General features: G+C 42.8%; 1 protein-coding gene across 3 annotated transcripts in view; it reads left to right on the top strand.

The window, feature by feature from the left end:
• Positions 1 to 230: 230 nt before the first annotated feature.
• The window catches only part of ELMOD1 (ELMO domain containing 1), a 49,880-nt gene continuing 32,169 nt past the window's right edge, over positions 231 to 17,941 (top strand). For 2 of the 3 annotated variants that reach the window (XM_075050004.1, XM_075050001.1), the window contains exons 1-2: positions 231 to 336; positions 16,748 to 16,842. In XM_075050004.1, coding sequence (XP_074906105.1) covers positions 16,826 to 16,842 — 17 coding nt within the window. In that variant the 5' untranslated portion in view covers positions 231 to 336; positions 16,748 to 16,825. The remainder of the gene's footprint in view (positions 337 to 16,747; positions 16,843 to 17,941) is intronic. The other variant, XM_075050002.1, reaches the window with a different exon arrangement.

Raw genomic sequence — 17,941 nt, 5'->3', positions numbered from 1 at the left:
TGGGGAGAACGAGAGGGAAGGTCTCGGAAATCCAGCTTCGTTTCGGGACAAAGGGAGGTCAAAAGGGGAGGAGAGGTGCATCCTTCACCGGGGATCGCCGGCAACCGGCCCCTCCCCTCCCCGTGGGGCGGGCTCGGGCCCCGCCGCAGCGTCCCCCCGCGCTCGCCGGTAGGCGGCACCGCCACCCGCCTTCCTCCGCCTCCTCTTCCTCCTCTTCCTCACCTTCGGCGGCCGCCGCGCCGGGTCACCCAGATCGCGGCGGCGGCGGCAGCAGCAGCACACCCGCCCGGCGAGGAAGGACGGCCCGGGACGGCGGGGATGGAGCGGCGCGGAGCGGTGAGTGCGCGAAGGCGGCGGAGGGCCCTGCCGCCGGTCCCGCGGGTCGCTTAGCGACGGGAGGCGGCTCCGGGCATCGCATCGCAGCCCCCTCCGCTGCCCCTCCCCCCCCCCCCCCCCCGCTCAAAAAGGAGCGAAGTTTTGCCCCTTTGAACGCGGGACGCTCCCTGGGAAGACCTTGCGGCGTAAGGAAACTGGGGGGACGCTGGGTGGTTTGCGCATTTGGGGTTTTTGCTGTTGTTGTTTTAAAAAATTTTATTCGTGTATTTTTTAACGCCCCCATCCTTTGCAACTGGCGAGGGGCGGCTGGAGGAGGCCGGCGCTGGGCGGCAGCCAGGCGCACGGCTCTGCGGCTCCGCAGTGCGCTCCGCGCCCTGCCCCGGCAGACCGCCCTGCGCCCGGGGCCGCCGGCCTGGCTTGCCCCGCCGCGCGGCTGCCCTGAGATCTGTGGACCTCGGTTACACCGACGTGTGGACAGGATAATGACGATTTCCACCCCCCCCCGCGGCACGCTCTTCTTCCCTGCCTCCCCTTCGTCCCCCCGCATGGTCAAGTTACACCTGCTCCCGAGTTAACTCTAGGATTGATGTCTGCAGGCTTTTATGTTTCTCTTTGTCCTCGCCGTTTCTGCTTTTCTTACCGTTTCCGTGAAAATGGCTAAAAGAGAGTAGCTAAAGTGTATGTCAGAATGGGGGCGCCGGGGAGAACAACACCTTCGTCCCAGTTCAGTCAACTCAACAGTCAGATCACAACAAGCTGGGTTTTGTGACAAAGGCGTTTGAAACAAAGGAGCCATTTTAAAAACTGAAATAAATTTATTTTGTGGCTTGCATGCTTTAGTAAATCCAGGTTTTCATTCTTCTCTCTTCTGCCCCTCCCCTGCTATCCTAATTTATCCTAAAATGAAGTAGAATAGGAGAAATGGCATCTCTTAAATCTTGCATCATCCCTATGCAGTACAGCAAGCTCACAGTTTGCCTTCTGTTTCAAACATTTCCTTATGCATTTTTAAAAAACATTGTTTGGTACTGGTAGATCTGTGAATAGTTGAAGCAGTTGAGTGTGCTTGTGCTAAGGACATCTTGTCTCCCCAAGATGAGAACGGCAAAAGACTCATTAAGTGTAGTAATTTGGTAGGTGTTGCATACTTATGTCTATTTAGCATACTTAGCAAAGTGCAAGTATAGAGATTTATTGATTCTTAGGAGACCCTGCTTTTCTCTGACTTCCTTAAAAAATATGGACCACTGCGTTTCCAAAACAAACAGGTGGAGTTACATCTAGAAATGTCTTTTGACTTGTTCAATTCTCATAATTTGCATAACATTTTAAACAGTATTTCAACTAAAACTAACACAAAACCACATTGCCGTAGTAATTGACTTATCACCAAGCCTAACAGATGCTCAGAGACAGGAAGCCTATGATTTTCAGGAGTGAAATCATGTGACAGCATCAGATGCTGTATCACTCTAGACAGAAAATCGGCACAAAACACTTCCAGGAAAGCACTAAACAACAGGAAAATCATGTAAGAGAAAACAGTTGTTAACTTTCCTGCTGGTTCACTGATACACAGTAAAACATGTTCTGCTAGTGTAAAAACCTGCTAGGGCTAAGCATATAACCAAAGTGTTTACAAATCCTTTGCCTGCTCAGCTCTTGAGACAGGGCTTTATTAGCCATGGGACAGCATCACATTAGCTGCATTGACACTTGTGAACCCAAGAATTTCCTCTGATCAAACATCTTTCTGTCACTCATGCCAGGGAATTACAGCCCCTTGAGCTAAGCTATACTTAAGCAGGGAAACTTTAGGGCTATGTTGCATTAGGTAGTTATTTTGTTATCTGTCATGTCCCCTGCACAACAGAGTCTTGCTACTGATTGCAGTGGTGGAAGCAGAGAAAATGCTGTTGCACAAATGCTAGTGTGTGTAGTGTTCCAGACTGCTGCCTGTATTTAAATCATCTTGTATTTTAAAGCTGTCTGGAGAACTTGTACTTAAAGCTAAGCTGTGATCAGCTGTAACCAATGTTAACAAAAATTCTGTTTAGTTGTACAGACAGGGCATAAGTGCTATACAGAGGCAGGCAAGCTTTATTTTTCCCAAGGGGTCATTTGAAGTGTTAGCAGAAATTGCAATAAGAGCAAGCTTGGGCTGCCTGGAGATTAAATCTTGTTGGATTTAATGCCCTCTGGCTCATGAGACTTTTTTTTTTATGAACATCTGCTTAGCCTTCTTGATTGGAAAGCTTGCTTTATTTGACATTCCTTTGAAATCTTTTGCTTGGTGATGTAGGCCAAAAGACTGCATGAAATATGGTACCCTTCTTGAATGCAAGCTTTGGGAAGGAGGCAAGAAGAGTAAACTCCAGGGTACGGTTTGCTGGAATGTGGGAAGGAAGCCAGGTGGTGAGATTCCAATCAGGAAAGAAGGATAAAGTAGGGGAAAATAAAATGAGACTGATGTAAAGAGATGTGGAGAATGGTTGTAGTAGTGCATGACTGAGGCTGTGGTTCAGGCTTAGGATCCTCAGCATCCACGTAACATGGCATGAGATCAGCCACATAACTGAGCTGGAGTGCTGAGCTGTGCTGCACCACAGGGTTTGCCAAGCCTGAGCCCAAGGTGGAAACACTGCTTATTCCTGCCAGGTGGTGGAAAGAGTAGTCTGATGGCAGAGGCTGTGGGAGCAGCTTCCCGAGTCATTTCTCAGTGGTACATGGGACTGTGTGGGCACTTCTTTTCAAGGCAAAGCAAGCATTTCAGTGGTAAACTGACCTGTTTGACTTTGCCTTGAAACAAATTATGGATATGTTTACACTAGTAATTTGGCTCGTGTCCAGCTTGAGTATCAGACACATCCTCTGGAGACCTTCTCCAGTTGCCTTGTGGCTGTTCAGGTCTTGGAGCAGTCTTGCCACCAGAGACCTGAACTCTCCCAATGAAATTGAACCAGGACCCCTGCTCTGGGAGCACTCCCAGTCAATTACTGAGTCTTGTGTGAAAGATACTGGTTTCTTAAAAGTACCTCTTAGCTGTAATTGAGTGAGCAGTTCTCATCCACATTAGCATAAAACCAATGAGGAGCCCCACACCAAGTTTGTTAGCTTCAGGCATTTCTGGCACTTCATTCTGGAATGCTATTTCCCACTCCCCTGCAAAATGTGAGCAAACGCTTCTCAGCCTTCTGTTACAGTGGAGAGGCCCTTCAAGAAGATGGTTTCCAGCACTTACAGTGGGTATAGTACCTGAGTGGAACCATGTGGTTGGGCATGGTGTTTTTAACATGTCCCAGTCTGTCTGTAGATCCTCAGACTGAGCACTCTAGTCTGGTTCAGCCAGCTACAGTCACAGACGTACAAAGGAGCCTGGGGAATAGAAGAAATATGGGAGGTGCAAAGACTGGAACTGAAAACAATTGGCAGACTGAGCAGGTGAAGTTGCAACTTGTTAGAGCAGATTTAGGAGGTACGGGATACTGCGGTCCTCATGACTGTGTCTATAGGAAATGGCGCGTACCTGTGAGCTCTCCCCTCTTTGGTGGTATTGTACCTAGAGTTATTTCACGGGCATTTTTAGTTTTAATATACTTGTCTACACTAATGTTTTAGCTGAGGCAGAGAGTGTGTTTTTGAAGCAAATGTTCCAGCTGTCCCTGCCTTTTTGTTCTTCACCTCACTTTGTGGACTAGTCTTGGGGCACCTGAGAATAAACAGAAGGAACTGTTTAGGGAGCACACCAACTGCAACCTGGCATTCAGTCCCAGGGACCAGGTTGGAGCTACTACAGCATCTGTAATGGGTGTTTTGTTTAAAAACAAACAGCCTTTCCTCCATCTATGTAGTTTCAATTTCAAATGCTTGGCACCACTTTTTTCATCAGCAGAGCCACTTCTGTTGATCTGTGCTATGCACTGATGTAGCTGTAGGTCCTGTGGTAGGTAGGTATGTATTTTGCCCCTCCAGGGAAGGATGCTTGAGTAGAGAGATTAAGGGACAGGACAAACCCAAGAAAATTAGTTATATGAGGTCTTGTCTCCACAGCTCCCTGCATCGTGCTGCTAATCCAGTCACAGTTAACTGATGTCTTCTGAAGGTGCATAAGGAAGAAAGGCTGTTCCTGTAAAGAATGCTTATTTAGGACTGTGTACAACTGGCTATCAATTTCACAAACATAAGAGTTATTCCTTAGTCTATACACCATCTGCCACACAAGCCCATATTGTGTGCCTGTGTCTGAATCTGCCAAAAGTGAACTGATAAGTTTCCTAGGACCCCAAAATTCTGATGCTACTGGGATCAGTATATTGAGCAAGGGCTCCTGTGGCCAATTCCAGATTGCACAGATAATGAATGGAAGTTTTGCCACTGATTTTTTTTTTTCTTAGTAGTCTTATTTATATATTTAAAAACAAAAATAAATCCCTACCTTTCATTGTCCTCCAGGATGCTTCAGGTGTTGAGACTTGTCTGTGGTGTCACAACAACTTGTTACTGCGTTGATAATATTTGCACAATTAGGTGGGCATGCAGGTGATATGAATTGGGCACCTTAGTGCAAAGCAGTCCTGTGGTCATGGAAACTAGTCCTCTTCCATAGCTCTGGTAGGCAGTTATAAGAGCAAGTCTCTTGTTCCTCTCCCACTCTGCTTTCACAAAGCCACATCCATATCAACATTGGCTTGGATGCTTGCCATCAAACAGGTTGTGCCTCTGAAACACTAAGATCAATGTGGGGTTTGTTAAATTTGGGATTGCTAGGTCTTTATGCTGTCAGTGTTGAGGCAGCCTGACGAGAACAGATGGATTGAAGGAGGAAAAGGGGAGTTGTTGCTGAACTGAGTGAAGAAGGGAAAGGAGTGATGGTGTTCCTATAGGAAGATATGGAAAACAGGACATATCTTGGGCACAAATTAAGAAAAGGTCATGGAATCTGCCCCAATTATTTGGTGGGTTACCACAACAATATTTCCCCTTTGGAAGGGAAAAATGTTTCAGCTTTTTTTTTTTTAATACTATAGGCTGTTTTAGTGAAGTGGCTTTTCTTCCCAGTCCCGCTTATTTATTGTGTTGTAGGAATTATTTTAAATTTGGGGGGAGGGGTGGGGGAGGGTATTTTTCTTCTAGAGTGGGAGGTGAGTGGTGCAGCATGAGCAAGGGAGGGCTCTTGCCCTTGTGCATCTTGAACATCCAATTAACATCATATGCAAACCAAGCTATTCAGGACTAGTTCTAAAGCATAAAAGATGAGATTGTGGTCACCATTCAATCCAAAAACTAACTTAACCAAACAACAACAACGAAACCACAAAACAACAACAACAAAAAACCACTGAAAACAACCAACCCACTGAATCTGGACAAAATTTTGGTCTGCCAGTTGTGCTATATCATACAGGTTACCATCTCAAGGATGAGATCAGTTCATAGTACTGAATTATTATGGGTGTATGTGCTGCAAGTATTCTGGAAACTTGTTTTATTTATTTTCTTTTAGAATTTTTTCTGACTATTGCTTTACATTTATGAGATAAAGGGTAGGACTATAAAAAAAAATACGCCCCATTATTCTAAGTAGAAAGAGATGCTGAAGGAAGACTTTCACTGTTGCATTGTGTTAAGAGTAAGTGTATTATGGCAATGCTGTCAATCGTGCTGTCCTAGTTTGTATTCTTGGCTCTGCTTTGCTCTTCTTCATGCTCAGTAATGGTGTTGCAGGAACAGTTTCCAATGGTCTTCATGTCTCTTCTCTCTTTTCTCTTCCCACATTGTCTTCTCCCCTCTTTCCAATTTTCTGCTATCAAATCTTTGCCAGCATCCTTTTCTGTCTGAGACTGAGCACCTAAAAGAAAGCAAATACCCAGTAGGACCAAGCAGGAAGTGGCAGAGGGAAGGAGAGCACCACGGCACCTCACAATTCCCATGCCACTGACTTTTTTTTATACTTGGTTGAGAAAGGGTATCTTGTGCAATTACCACATAAGGATGGTTCCTGGGCCATGCCTGAAAGTGTTTTGTAAGTCTTGCTTACCAGGTGGTATAACTTCATTGACCTTCAAACCATTCTTTCCATGTTTCGTTTGCAGATCTTCCTCACCTTTTTCCTTTTGGTTCATCATGTCAGAGGGGTGTTTGTGTTACTGTATCCGTCCTTGCTATGAATGTCCCTGTCACCAAACTCCATCCTAGCTTTCTTTCTCCTCTACTTATAGAAGCAGTGCTTGATTTTGGTGCTGCTTGGAGTTAGCTTAAGCTACAGAAGGGTGAAGTGAGTCTTAATACAGTCACTTTTACAGTTGTTCATAACCCTTGTTGATAGAAACTCAAATTTGGTAGGATACTTGCGACTCTTCCAAGTTGAAGAGTCAACTGGTAGCTGCTGGTACACAGCCTTTCTGAACAACAGATTTGGGAAAATGTCCCTAAATTTTCCCAAAAATGATTTTTTTTTTAAACCATGTTGCCATTCAGACTTTTCTCTAAAGAAGGTCTTAAACCTGTTTCAACCGAAGCGTGGAGTTTGCAATACTTATTGCAGAAACTTAAGAAAACTCTCTGGTTTCCATGGGTAAATAGATTATTTCTCCCACTTCTCCTCACTCCAGACATTGGTAAAACCACAGCAATCTACCCTGCACATGTTCTTCTGAGCAGCAAGTGTGTAACCTGAGATTCCAGCAGGGTCATGTATTTGGAGCTGGCCTGGTTTCCTGCCGCTTGGGATGCAGAACATCTCACTGAGCAGCAAACAGCAGGTGAAATAGTAGGCCATGAAGTTTGCAAAAAAAAAACCAAACCTGCAGTGGGATTTTTAGTCCTCTTGTCTGTAGGTTAAGTATGTGGCTCACTTATTGTGGTCCTGGTGCAGATTGCAGGACTGCAGGCAGCTAACTGGTGGTGCATAACACTTGCTGTAGGATGCTCACAGTTTCACAAATATGGTGCTTCATGACATCATCTAACTGGCTTACTGCATGGGAGGTCATTATTCTTGAATCCTGTCTTAGGGAACAGTGCGTCTGTAAAATTACAGAAGGACATGCAGAAACTCTCATATACCCTACTCTTGTGTGTCTGTCTCGGAGATCTGTGGAAAAGTTGTCACTTTCATGCCAAAGTAATCCGGATACAGTGATGGGAAAACTGGGCACCACATGGAACAATTTTCTGTTAGATCAGTATGAATTGTGTCTGACCTTCACCAAGTTCCTGGGTAAATAAATTGCATTATGCTCCTCTAGCCTGAAAGCTTTGTCTGGCCTTTGCCCTGACACCTCTGGTGTGCTTGTCTTAATTTATTTTTTTTTTTTGGTCAGTTAACAAAATAAACCTGAAAGTCCTTAAATATACATGTTTTCAGGCTGGTGCTTGGTGTGAGGTTGTATTGATCTGAATGGCTTAATTAACTCTGCCTGGTCCAAGCAAATATAACAGGTGTTGGAAAGGTAGGAGAAAGGATAGAGAGCAAGCATCTCTGGTGTAACTCTGTTGACATTGCAGATCTGCCTGTGACCCATTGATAGGATGATGTTTCTTCACCACAAAGTACTGTGTGTTAGGAATTAGTAGGGCTCTAAAGCAAATCTAGACTTCAGTTAATTTTCGTGGCAAGTGAATACTTCATCTTTGCCTTTTACCTTGTACCCTCCTCTCATCTAGGCAATGAGGTGGAAACCAAGAAGGGAAGGCAAAAGAGCATCAGTCATTCACTTTTGGAAATAGTAATTTTGGTTTTTTTCCACGGAGCTTCTGCAGTAATTAGTCCAGGAGCTAACCAGTCAGCCTCTCTGGATTTTATGCATCCAGTCCTGTAGGATTTATTCTAAACTTGAAGGAATATCGCTAAAAAGTGTGATGTCTTATTTAGAACAGACTTCCCTGCAGTACAAGCTGTTGTACGGTTTGTCTGGAAACAGAGCAAGCAGGCCAGAAACATTGCACTGCAGACCATGTAAGCACACACAAGTCACCCAGATGATGATGCTGTTCTCCTGGGTGAACTCATCAGTGGTCAAGTGAAAGTTCATGAAAAGCGTCTAAAAGTGATGCCTTTTTATAATGTATGAAGGGGTGGGGGGAAGTTGCTGTGGATTGAAGGCTGTTTTCAAGCACAAGACTTCATTTTTAGCTGATATCATCTACTCAGGCCTCTTTTGGATAAAATACACTTTCCTCAATAAGTAAGCTTGTTAAGGATGGAAACATTATAGACAGAGACAACACTTGGAAGTGTTGTCAAGCATCTGACTAAGTTACTAGAAGTTTACAGTACTCTGGGATATGGAGAGCTTCCTCTGCTTTTTAACTTTGTATTTAGTATTAGAAATAGGATGTACCCAGTTAAGTCTTCATTGGTGACCTGAAGTGACTTATAATTTTGTCCTCAACATCTTTCAACACTGTAATAGAGCAGAGCTAATAGAAATTGGTAAAAGTAGATTATTGCCATAGTTCCGCATACAAAATATGTCTGTATGCATGTACATCTCCTTTGCTGTATTTTGGGGATCCAGTTTGCTTTAAAAAGTCAGTTACAGAACCATAACCTTTTTCTTTTAAAGGGATCAACAATGAACTGTGGAGATGCTTCTACAATGCTGAGTTTTGGTTTGATGTTATCGTCATCAAACTGTGGGTTATCAGTGAGCAAAAATCTACTGAGGAATTGCAGTGTGTAGGCTGAACTGGATGGTGTTAGAGGTCACTTGCCATGTGAGATTTTACAAGTTTTCTTGAACCCAAATGCAGTCCTATGTGACTGTGTCTTACAGGTATTGTAAGACCCTCTTGATGCTTCCTTGTTTCTGTCTCATATCTGTGATGCTGTTTACCGCTTCAAAGAGGCAGTAATGGACAGAAGTGAAGTGCTAAGTTAGGACTACACAATTAGAGACTTTCAAAGCACTGTTCTGTGGCTTGGGGGAAGGGGCTTTTATGCCCTCCTGCCCCCCAACTCTGTTGTGAAATTAAGCTTTTATTCAGGGCTCTTTGTGTTGCTTAATTGTGTTGTATGTGCTCATGCTCACAGGCTTTTTTAGAGTAAAATTCACTAAAATTCAGTGAATTTCTACTTCATGTCTTTCCCTCACTCTCCTAGTGAAATACAGAAACATAAAATGTCAATGTGTGATGGAAATTAGGAGAGGAAAAAGATCTTATTACCTGTGACAGTGTGACTGAAGTCAAGTCTTGCTTATTAGCTTCATCAATCAAGTGTGACATTTTGTTCCAAGGCTTTATTCTAAAGAATGCTTGAAGTTGAATACCTCCATCTTGGGCACATGGAAATGGAAAAACTGTTCTGTACTGAGATGGGAAATGGAACTCACACAGAACAGGCATCCACTGTTGATCTTTGAGGTGGCTTCTGCCAGTGGCTACATCTGTTTGTGTCAGGCAAAGCCACTTCTAAGCCAACACAAAGTGCTTTTGAACTCCATGGAACTGGGGTTTGATACAACCTGTTCCTGAGAGCCTTTTTGGCAATAGAGCCATCTCCCAGGATGTGTTCCGAGCTGGAGAGGTCTATGCACTGTTCTTGCTATAACATTCAAAGACCTTGTTGTGGTTTAACCCGAGCCAGCAACTAAGTACCACACAGCCGCTCACTCACTCCCCCCCATCCAGTGGGATGGGGGAGAAAATCGGGAAAAGAAGTAAAACTTGTGGGTTGAGATAAGAATGGTTTAATAGAACAGAAAAGAAGACGCTAATAATGATAATGATAACACTAATAAAATGACAACAGTAGTAATAAAAGGATTGGAACGTACAAATGATGCACAGGGCAATTGCTCACCACCCACCGACCAACACCCAGCTAGTCCCCAAGCGGTGATCCCCTGTCCCCACTCCCCCCAGTTCCTAAACTAGATGGGATGTCACATGGTATGGAATACCCCGCTGGCCAGTTTGGGTCAGGTGCCCTGGTTGTGTCCTGTGCCAACTTCTTGTGCCCTGGCTGGGCATGAGAAGCTGACAAATCCTTGACCATAGTCTAAACACTACTGAGCAACAACTGAAAACATCAGTGTTATCAACACTCTTCGCACACTGAACTCAAACCATAGCACTGCACCAGCTACTAGGAAGACAGTTAACTCTATCCCAGCTGAAACCAGGACAGACCTATAAATGACTACACTGCAATTGAGATGGTCAAAGATTCTCTGTTTTTACTGGGTTTTTAAATATATTTTTAAGTTACTTTTATTCCACCTTTGGGCATGAATGTGCAAGTTGGAATATGCAAGTAGGTATGTGTCTACCCCATATAAAGCCTGACAAACAATACCTGCTGAGAATTAGTATGGCTTGACCAAACTGGGGTCCTAGAGTCATTGGGGTTTTATTTGTATTTGGGGGTTTTGTGTGTTATGTTAATACTGGCAGGACTCTTGCAGACTCTTATTCTTGAATTGTAGGTCCCTTAAAATGACTTGTTTATGGTCAAACTGAGTGGTGGAGGCTTTTGGGTGGGAGTAGTGGGGAGAGATGAGGTAAAGGGAGTAATCTTGTTCCATCCGCAAGCTAAGCTTTTTTTCATGGGAAACACGGCAAATCATACAGGATTTTAGTGAGAAGGTAGTAGGTCTTAAACTAATAAAATAGCAATGACTTAGGAACGCTGTCTGTTATATAGAGTACCTGGGTATCACTCAGAATATCTGAGAACTCCCCATAAGAATGACTGTGGGGAAAGCAGAGAATCAAAGGCTGGAAGGGAGCTCAGAGGGTCTCCAGCCCAACCTCCTGCTCACAGCAGGGTCAGCTCTGAGGTCAGGCTTCTCAGGGCTTCATTCAGTTGGGGCTTGAAACCTCAAAGGATCTCTGGGCAACCTATGCCACTGCCTGACTGTCCTCTTGGGGAAAAATTTTCACCTTGTTTCCAGGCTGAACCTCTCCTGTTTAAGTTTATGCCTGTTGGTTTTCACCTTCCTGCCCTGCACAGCTATGAAGAGTCCATCTAAAATTTCTCGATGGCTCCCCATAGGCACTGGAGGTGCTGTTAGGTCATGCCAAAGCTGTCTCTGCCCTGGGCTGAACAAGCCCGCCTCCCCCAGTCATCTCAGTGGACTCTGCTTAACTCTCTCCAGTTTTTTTGGTGTCTTTTTGTGTATTGCTGGGGCCCAAAACTAGACTGTGTCTAAATGTCCAAAGAGTGCTGAGCAGAGGAAGATAATGTCTTCCCTCAATCTACTTACTGGCTCTGCTTGTACTCATGCAGCCTAGGCTGCTGTCGTCTGGCTTTGCATGCTGCTGGCTTGTGGCCAGCTTGCTGTCCTCCAGGGCCTCAAGGGACATTCATAATGTATATCAGCTATTCTTCCCCTTTCTAATTCTAGTTATTGCAGATTGGTGTTCAGGATAGAGAAGCATTAATATTCCTATCAGGGAAAACAGAGTAGCAAAACACTTTTGGTGACATAAGGCTCAGGATTGTTGTCCCTCACAAATAAATACACGTAGGCTTTTGAAGTGAGTGAGGGATAGGTAGCAACCCAGGATGCTACTGGAAAGAGAAGTTGCAACCTGAAATCAACATCATGATGGTAGTTGGTGGTATTCAGCTCAGAAGAACCTTCTCTGAGACTGTAGGAACTAAACCTAAAAATAAATGAATGATTTTTTTTTTTCTCTCCACTCAAGATGACTGATGCAATTACTGCCTTCTACTTCAAACATATGTGTCCCCCCCCCCCCCCCTTTTTTTTTGTGAGGAGGAAAGTTTGGATGAACTGTAATCTAATGATCCACATGAAGTCTTATATTCAGCCTGCTCATCTTAATTGTTCTGATCATTTGTCTCTTCAGCACAGGTATTATTTCTTTATAATTAGAATATAAACCTTCCAAAAATGTTTGCAATATGCCAGGTGAGTCATTAGCTTGCAAGACAAAAATTAGGAAGAGAGCTCCCTTGGTTTTGTATGTTACTCTGCAAATATGGTAATTTGTGTTATTTAACACAATTTTTCCCCTCAGCTGTATCTGTAGCTTTCTTGAAGAGAAACAAAGCAAACTCGGATTCAGATAAAGAGGTGACTTTTAAGGCTTACTGTTGACTTCTTTCGGCCTTCAGCAACTGTTAACCTTTCAGATTGATGCATGTTTTGCTGTACTACTTACAAGATCATAAAGTCACAGGAATTCAAATACTTAATGTTTATTTAAGGAAACATCCATTTATATTTTGAGACAGATCTTGCAATAGTGTTGCTGTTCTATGTGATTGTTGTAGTACTGCTTCTCTTCCAAGAAAAGCTGCAGCTAGTTTTACGAGGGGAAACTCCTGTCTAGTTTAAGATAAACTGGATGAAACAATTGGCAGTGAATGGGTACGTGGGTTTGTTGTTGGAGGGAGGAGGAGGTTGATTTTTGTGGAAGTCGTGTGGTACGGGATACAATCCTGCTAGCTGAGAAACTAAAGCATATGGCATATGGGAGACCCAAACAGTGTCCTTGCTCTGTCACCCTCACTCTAGAGCCTTAGAACATGAGTATCTTCATGCCAAAGAGCAAACTTTAAATGTTGGTCCAAGAGGTTTTCAGTGGTGGATCTGTGGTGTTGGTGTGAGCTACTTCTAGGGAATTAATGAAAGATAGTTAATGAAATCAAACCTACTTTTCTTTAGGCTTACTCCAGCTGCATAACTTAAAATCAGAAAAGACTGAAAAGCTGCCTGCAAAAGGAGAAGAGGGGAAGTATCTTGCAGGTTCCTTACTGAGAAAATGTGAGTGTCTATAGCTTAAAGCAGGAACATTTTCTTAGGCTGCAGAAAAACACAGCAGCAAGTTCACATGAGTGAAACCATGCAAAAGTGCAAACTCGGATTCTCAGAGTGGTGGGTGGGTATTGCAGCCAACAGGCTGCCCCCCACTGGGTACCTGCTGGCTCTGGGTGTCCTGCTGGAAGTCTGGCACTTTCTGACAAAAGTAGTATTTCAAAAGTGCAGGAAGTTGAGCCTTCAGAAACTTGTATTTCAGTCTCCCCAAATCCATAACTGCTGTCAAACCGCTCAACTAAATTGTATAATTGTTATCTTCTTTCTTTCAACAAGCTCACAAATATTCATTACCCTGATCATCTGTCACTTGTAGAAATATTTTTCTCATATGTGTCTTCCTTTCCCACAAGTGGACCTTGAAAGCCTTCCTGATCTGCAGACATCCAACTTGCTGAGGAAACTCTTTCCTTAAGGAAACAGGAGACTGTAAGTCAAGTCCCTCTCCCTGACCACAAATGCTTTTTCTCTAAGCACACCTAATGGCAATTGACTGAAACTTTTCAGGCAAACTCCGAAGTAGTGTAAATGTTGTCCAAAGCTATAGCTGCTCTTCTTGTTCACTGAGACGCTGTAACAAATTTACTGGAAGTAAAATAGAGTACTAGTTTATTTTGTATGGGATTCTATTTCTTTTTTTACTTAAAAGAAATCTACTACATTTTGAGAGGAAAAGATGTTGGCAGAAATTGTTGGCTCTACAGGTTTATGAATAGTTGAATTTACTCAGCTGTGAATTGTGGTAACAATCTTTTTAAAGAATTTAAATACTGTTTTCGTCACAGAAAATCTTTACTAAACTCCCCTAGAGGATCACTCATGGAGGTGTATGGAAATGATGAATGCTGCCCTCCAGCCCTGCTTGTCTAAAGATGACTGTAAATTCTCGCCTTCTGATTTGGCTTCCCAGCCTAGTCTGGATGTCAATAGCTTAATGCCATGTGTATGTGTGTGTCCATGTAAGTGATATGTTGCAAGAATCCCAGACCATGGCATGAATTTCTATCCTTGTACTTAGCAGATGACAGCACTTAAAAAGCCTCTCTGCCAGACATTAAAGTAAACTTTTTACCTTAAGAACCAAGACAGCAGCATAGACTCTCCTGTACTTTTGTTTGTGCTGGAAGTCTTGCCTCTAGGTCTCAAACTTTCTTGGTAGAGTCAAGTGGAATTTTCTTGCTTTGTGCTCCAGTGGAGGAAACTGCTTTTGAGGCCATAGCCTTTCTATGGACCTGGTTATTGGCTGGACCTATGCTGTAGGGGACTAGCTGTTGAAGCCTGCAGGGTGAACTTGTCCTTTCCAAGCTGGAGGGTTTTGATGGTGACTTCTGTGGCATCAGGACTTCAGCTGTAAAGTTGCATTCTAGTGAGTCCCCCCACCCCTTTTTAATTAAAAGGAGAGAACAAGGAGAATTATTCTTGTAATTCCAAGGATGGGCTTTTAAAGACATCCCAAACTGGCACTTTGTAACCACTTGTCATGCTTGTTGTATCATTTAGTTATGCTTTTCCTTTGCAACTAACAACCTTCCTTTGAGTTTAGCTTTCTGGGTGGAAGGCAGGGGTTTATGAACAGCAATGTTGACTACTTAAAGTATAGTTTATGAAACAGTTTAATTTTTAATGAGCATTCAAAACAAATTTATAATTGGATGTAGCTGGTAACTGTTCTTGAAGGGAGAGTGTCTTGAAGCCCCTACCATGCCACATTTGGATGAACCAATTCTGGAGTTTAGGCAAGTGGAACTTCTCTTCCCTTTAAAGCAGTAGTGAAGAAGCAGCATAATTTTCAACAAGGACCTTGATCAGAATCAAGAAGGAGCTGACCTCAGAGGCTGAGGCCAGCACACACTCTTAGAGGGGGTTGATTTGACAGCCCCTGGCACTTCTGGTGTGTTCCTTACACTGCTGCCCTTACGGGTCAAATATTGTGGTGAAGCTTCCTTTGTTCAAGTTGATGCCAAAAAGCTGAGACTCAGCTGTGAGAATCTTTCACAAACTGTATCTTTTAAACAGCAAATTATTAGACTGGAGAAGGGGAGTAGTTTACATCCCCTCCAGTTTTTGCTTATCTTCTGTGCTCCCTGTGCTTGCTGTTGTCAAAGACCTATCAAAAGCTGTAGCAGGAAGTGTTAGGAGCCTGCCTATTGTGTTCATTAATGAACCAGAGTTTGATGTTAGCATCACTCTGCCCTTGCAAGCAGGTGTCACTGCAGCCAGCACCAATTACAGCTGTATTCAGGGGACAGCAACATGATTCAGCCAGTCAAAAACAATATAAATGAATGAAGCTTTCACAGTTCAGGGATTATATATTTTTAGAAAGCTGTATGTGATGTAATCCAACAAGATAGCTGCATTTTTCTCAACTTAAATGCTTGTTCTGTTCCTGTCAGCAGGCAACAGCATAATGTGAAACTTGCAAGTTACAAAAAGGAAAGAATATGAGAACAAGGTAGAGTAAGAAGATTTTTAACCCATCAGTGCTGATAGGTCCTGCAAAAGAAAATGCATTTGAGGTCCTCTAGATTTATAACTTTGTGACAAAAGAGGCTAGATTTTTTTTGAAGGCCTTCAGGTACTTTCCAGCATGCTGCATGCAGTGCTAATGAAACATGGCCTCTTAAATGATTTCTTAACAGCACAGCTTTCATTCAGGCCTTTGTGTGTGGTTTGTACCAGTACAGAGCTTGAAAGGGTGGTCTTGCTCCCTTGAAGTCTTGGATTAAGCTGTCCCAATAGCAGATGTGTAGCAGTACCCTGTCTTCTGGCAGCAAGTAAAGATATCTTATTGCCTTTTACAGGATATAAAATACAATAAGCTGAGAAGTCTGCATCTCTTAGTCAAATATCGCTTGTATGTGAATACTTCATTGTAGAAACCTGAAGTAAAGAGGGTGGTGACTGGGGAGAGTCTGCAGTACATGGGCAGGGTTGTATTTATGATGTTCCTGAATTTTTCCTGTTCCTCTCCTCTACTGGAACTAAATGGTAATCGTAATAAAAATTAACTGTAGGACATCAGATTTCAGAATGGATGGGCAACCTGGTCAACTGTATCTATTTTTAAGACACCATATGTATCATTTAATAAAGTTGGTCACCCGGAAAACTGATTACCTGACATCTCTTATAGCGAATTAAATCAGGACCCAGTAGTAGCTCTTTGCTTACATGCTATTTTTACCCAAGGTCTCCAAATGCTGTTGCAAATTCTGGGGAACAGAGGGCTTTTAACAGCAGAGTGAGCCGAGTGTCTCTTGAAACTGCCACTTGGAAGCTGCTGTGAGCCAGACAGGTGTTTGAAGAACATGAGAAGTGTTTGAAGTTCTCCAGATTTTTCTTTGAGCTTTCTTACTTATTTCAGTATTTTTATTCAAATTCTTTACTCCTTTTCTGAGAAGAGACATGGGTAGTGTAGTCTGGTCAAAGTATATGCTCAGGCTGAAGAATGTAAACGAATTACAATTTTTCACTTTGTTTTTATTGATGTGAGTTTTCTTAACATATTTCCCATGTATTTCCATAGATGTTTGTTTTAAGAGTAATTTACAAAACCGAAGTAGCACTTTTTATTTTTTTTTCCTGTTAGTAAATACATCTCAATTCTATTTCTACAGCAGTGATATCACCTGCAAAGAAGAGGTCATCAGTGATCAATAGATTACGGTTCTAGCAGCACAAACCAAACGATCACCATGAAACACTTCCTAAGGTAACAGTTCTATACTTTTTCAAAAATGTTAAATTATTTTAATTACTTCTATGCTGCAGTGAGTGAAGTGTTTTAGCTGTTACCAGTGGTACAGAAGGTGTAAACTAGTTTATACTAGATTGCTTTCTGTTCACCTAGATTTCGCTATTTAAAGTTATTTTAATTTAAAATTTCTTTTCCAGTTCTTTATAGAAGCAAAGAATGTGGGAACTGTCTTCTGGGATTGGAGCAGCGATGTATCAAATCAGTAGTGCCTAATATATCGGGGAAAATAGGAGAAACAGTAACACAACAAAAATGTTGGGTTTTTTCTTTCCCATTCTTGTCTGCTGTCTGGATTTTTGGAGTGTTATTTGTGAAAGCGGAGAAGGGGAGAGGCTTGGTGAAGATGTGCAAATGTTTTTGAAGCTGATTGTGTTCAGTCTGGGGAGAAATGTCTGTTACTTGCTCCTACGTATGACTTGCAGCTGTTTCTCTATAAACCAGGTGTAGAATGGGGAACTTGCAGACACCAGCTGTAAGTACAGAAAGCCCATGTTGTCTTTGTTCTGTAGTCAGTGAAGAGAATTGAGCATTCCTAGAAACTAATACAGATCAAGAGCTTAATTTGTGTATAAACCAAAGAAATCATATTTTCTCTTGATGGGAAAAACCTTTTCAAGAGAGCTGAAACATGCTTCTGTATAGAGCATCTGTCACTATATTTTTCTCTCTTTTTTGACTGTTTATAGCAAAGAATCTAATATGCTATGGATATCGGCATCATTACCTCTAGGCTGATCATCTGTAATGATTTTGCTGCCAAGCCAGCCTTGGCTTAAGCATTTCTGTGGAGTGTTTGGGTCAGTTTCCTCAAGTATCTTGAGCTAGCTGCAAAAGGACTCTGTAAGCAGGATATATGCAGGTTAAAAGTATACAGTGATTATTTATTTGCCAACACCCATAAAAGACAGCTAAGACTTAATGAGCCATTAGGCTAAGTGTTACTGTGCTCACCACCCTGATGGGCACCAGTCAGGAGGGAAAGGATTGGCCCCTGCAGTTCTGTCCCAGATCCTAGATGGTCCCAAGTCTTTCACCAACTCCATTGATACTGGTC

Source organism: Buteo buteo, chromosome 18 (assembly GCF_964188355.1).
Source record: "Buteo buteo chromosome 18, bButBut1.hap1.1, whole genome shotgun sequence".
Classification (NCBI taxonomy): Eukaryota; Metazoa; Chordata; class Aves; order Accipitriformes; family Accipitridae; genus Buteo; species Buteo buteo.
The sequence above is the reverse complement of the archived record's forward strand: the minus strand, read 5'-3'. Positions and strand labels throughout refer to the sequence as shown.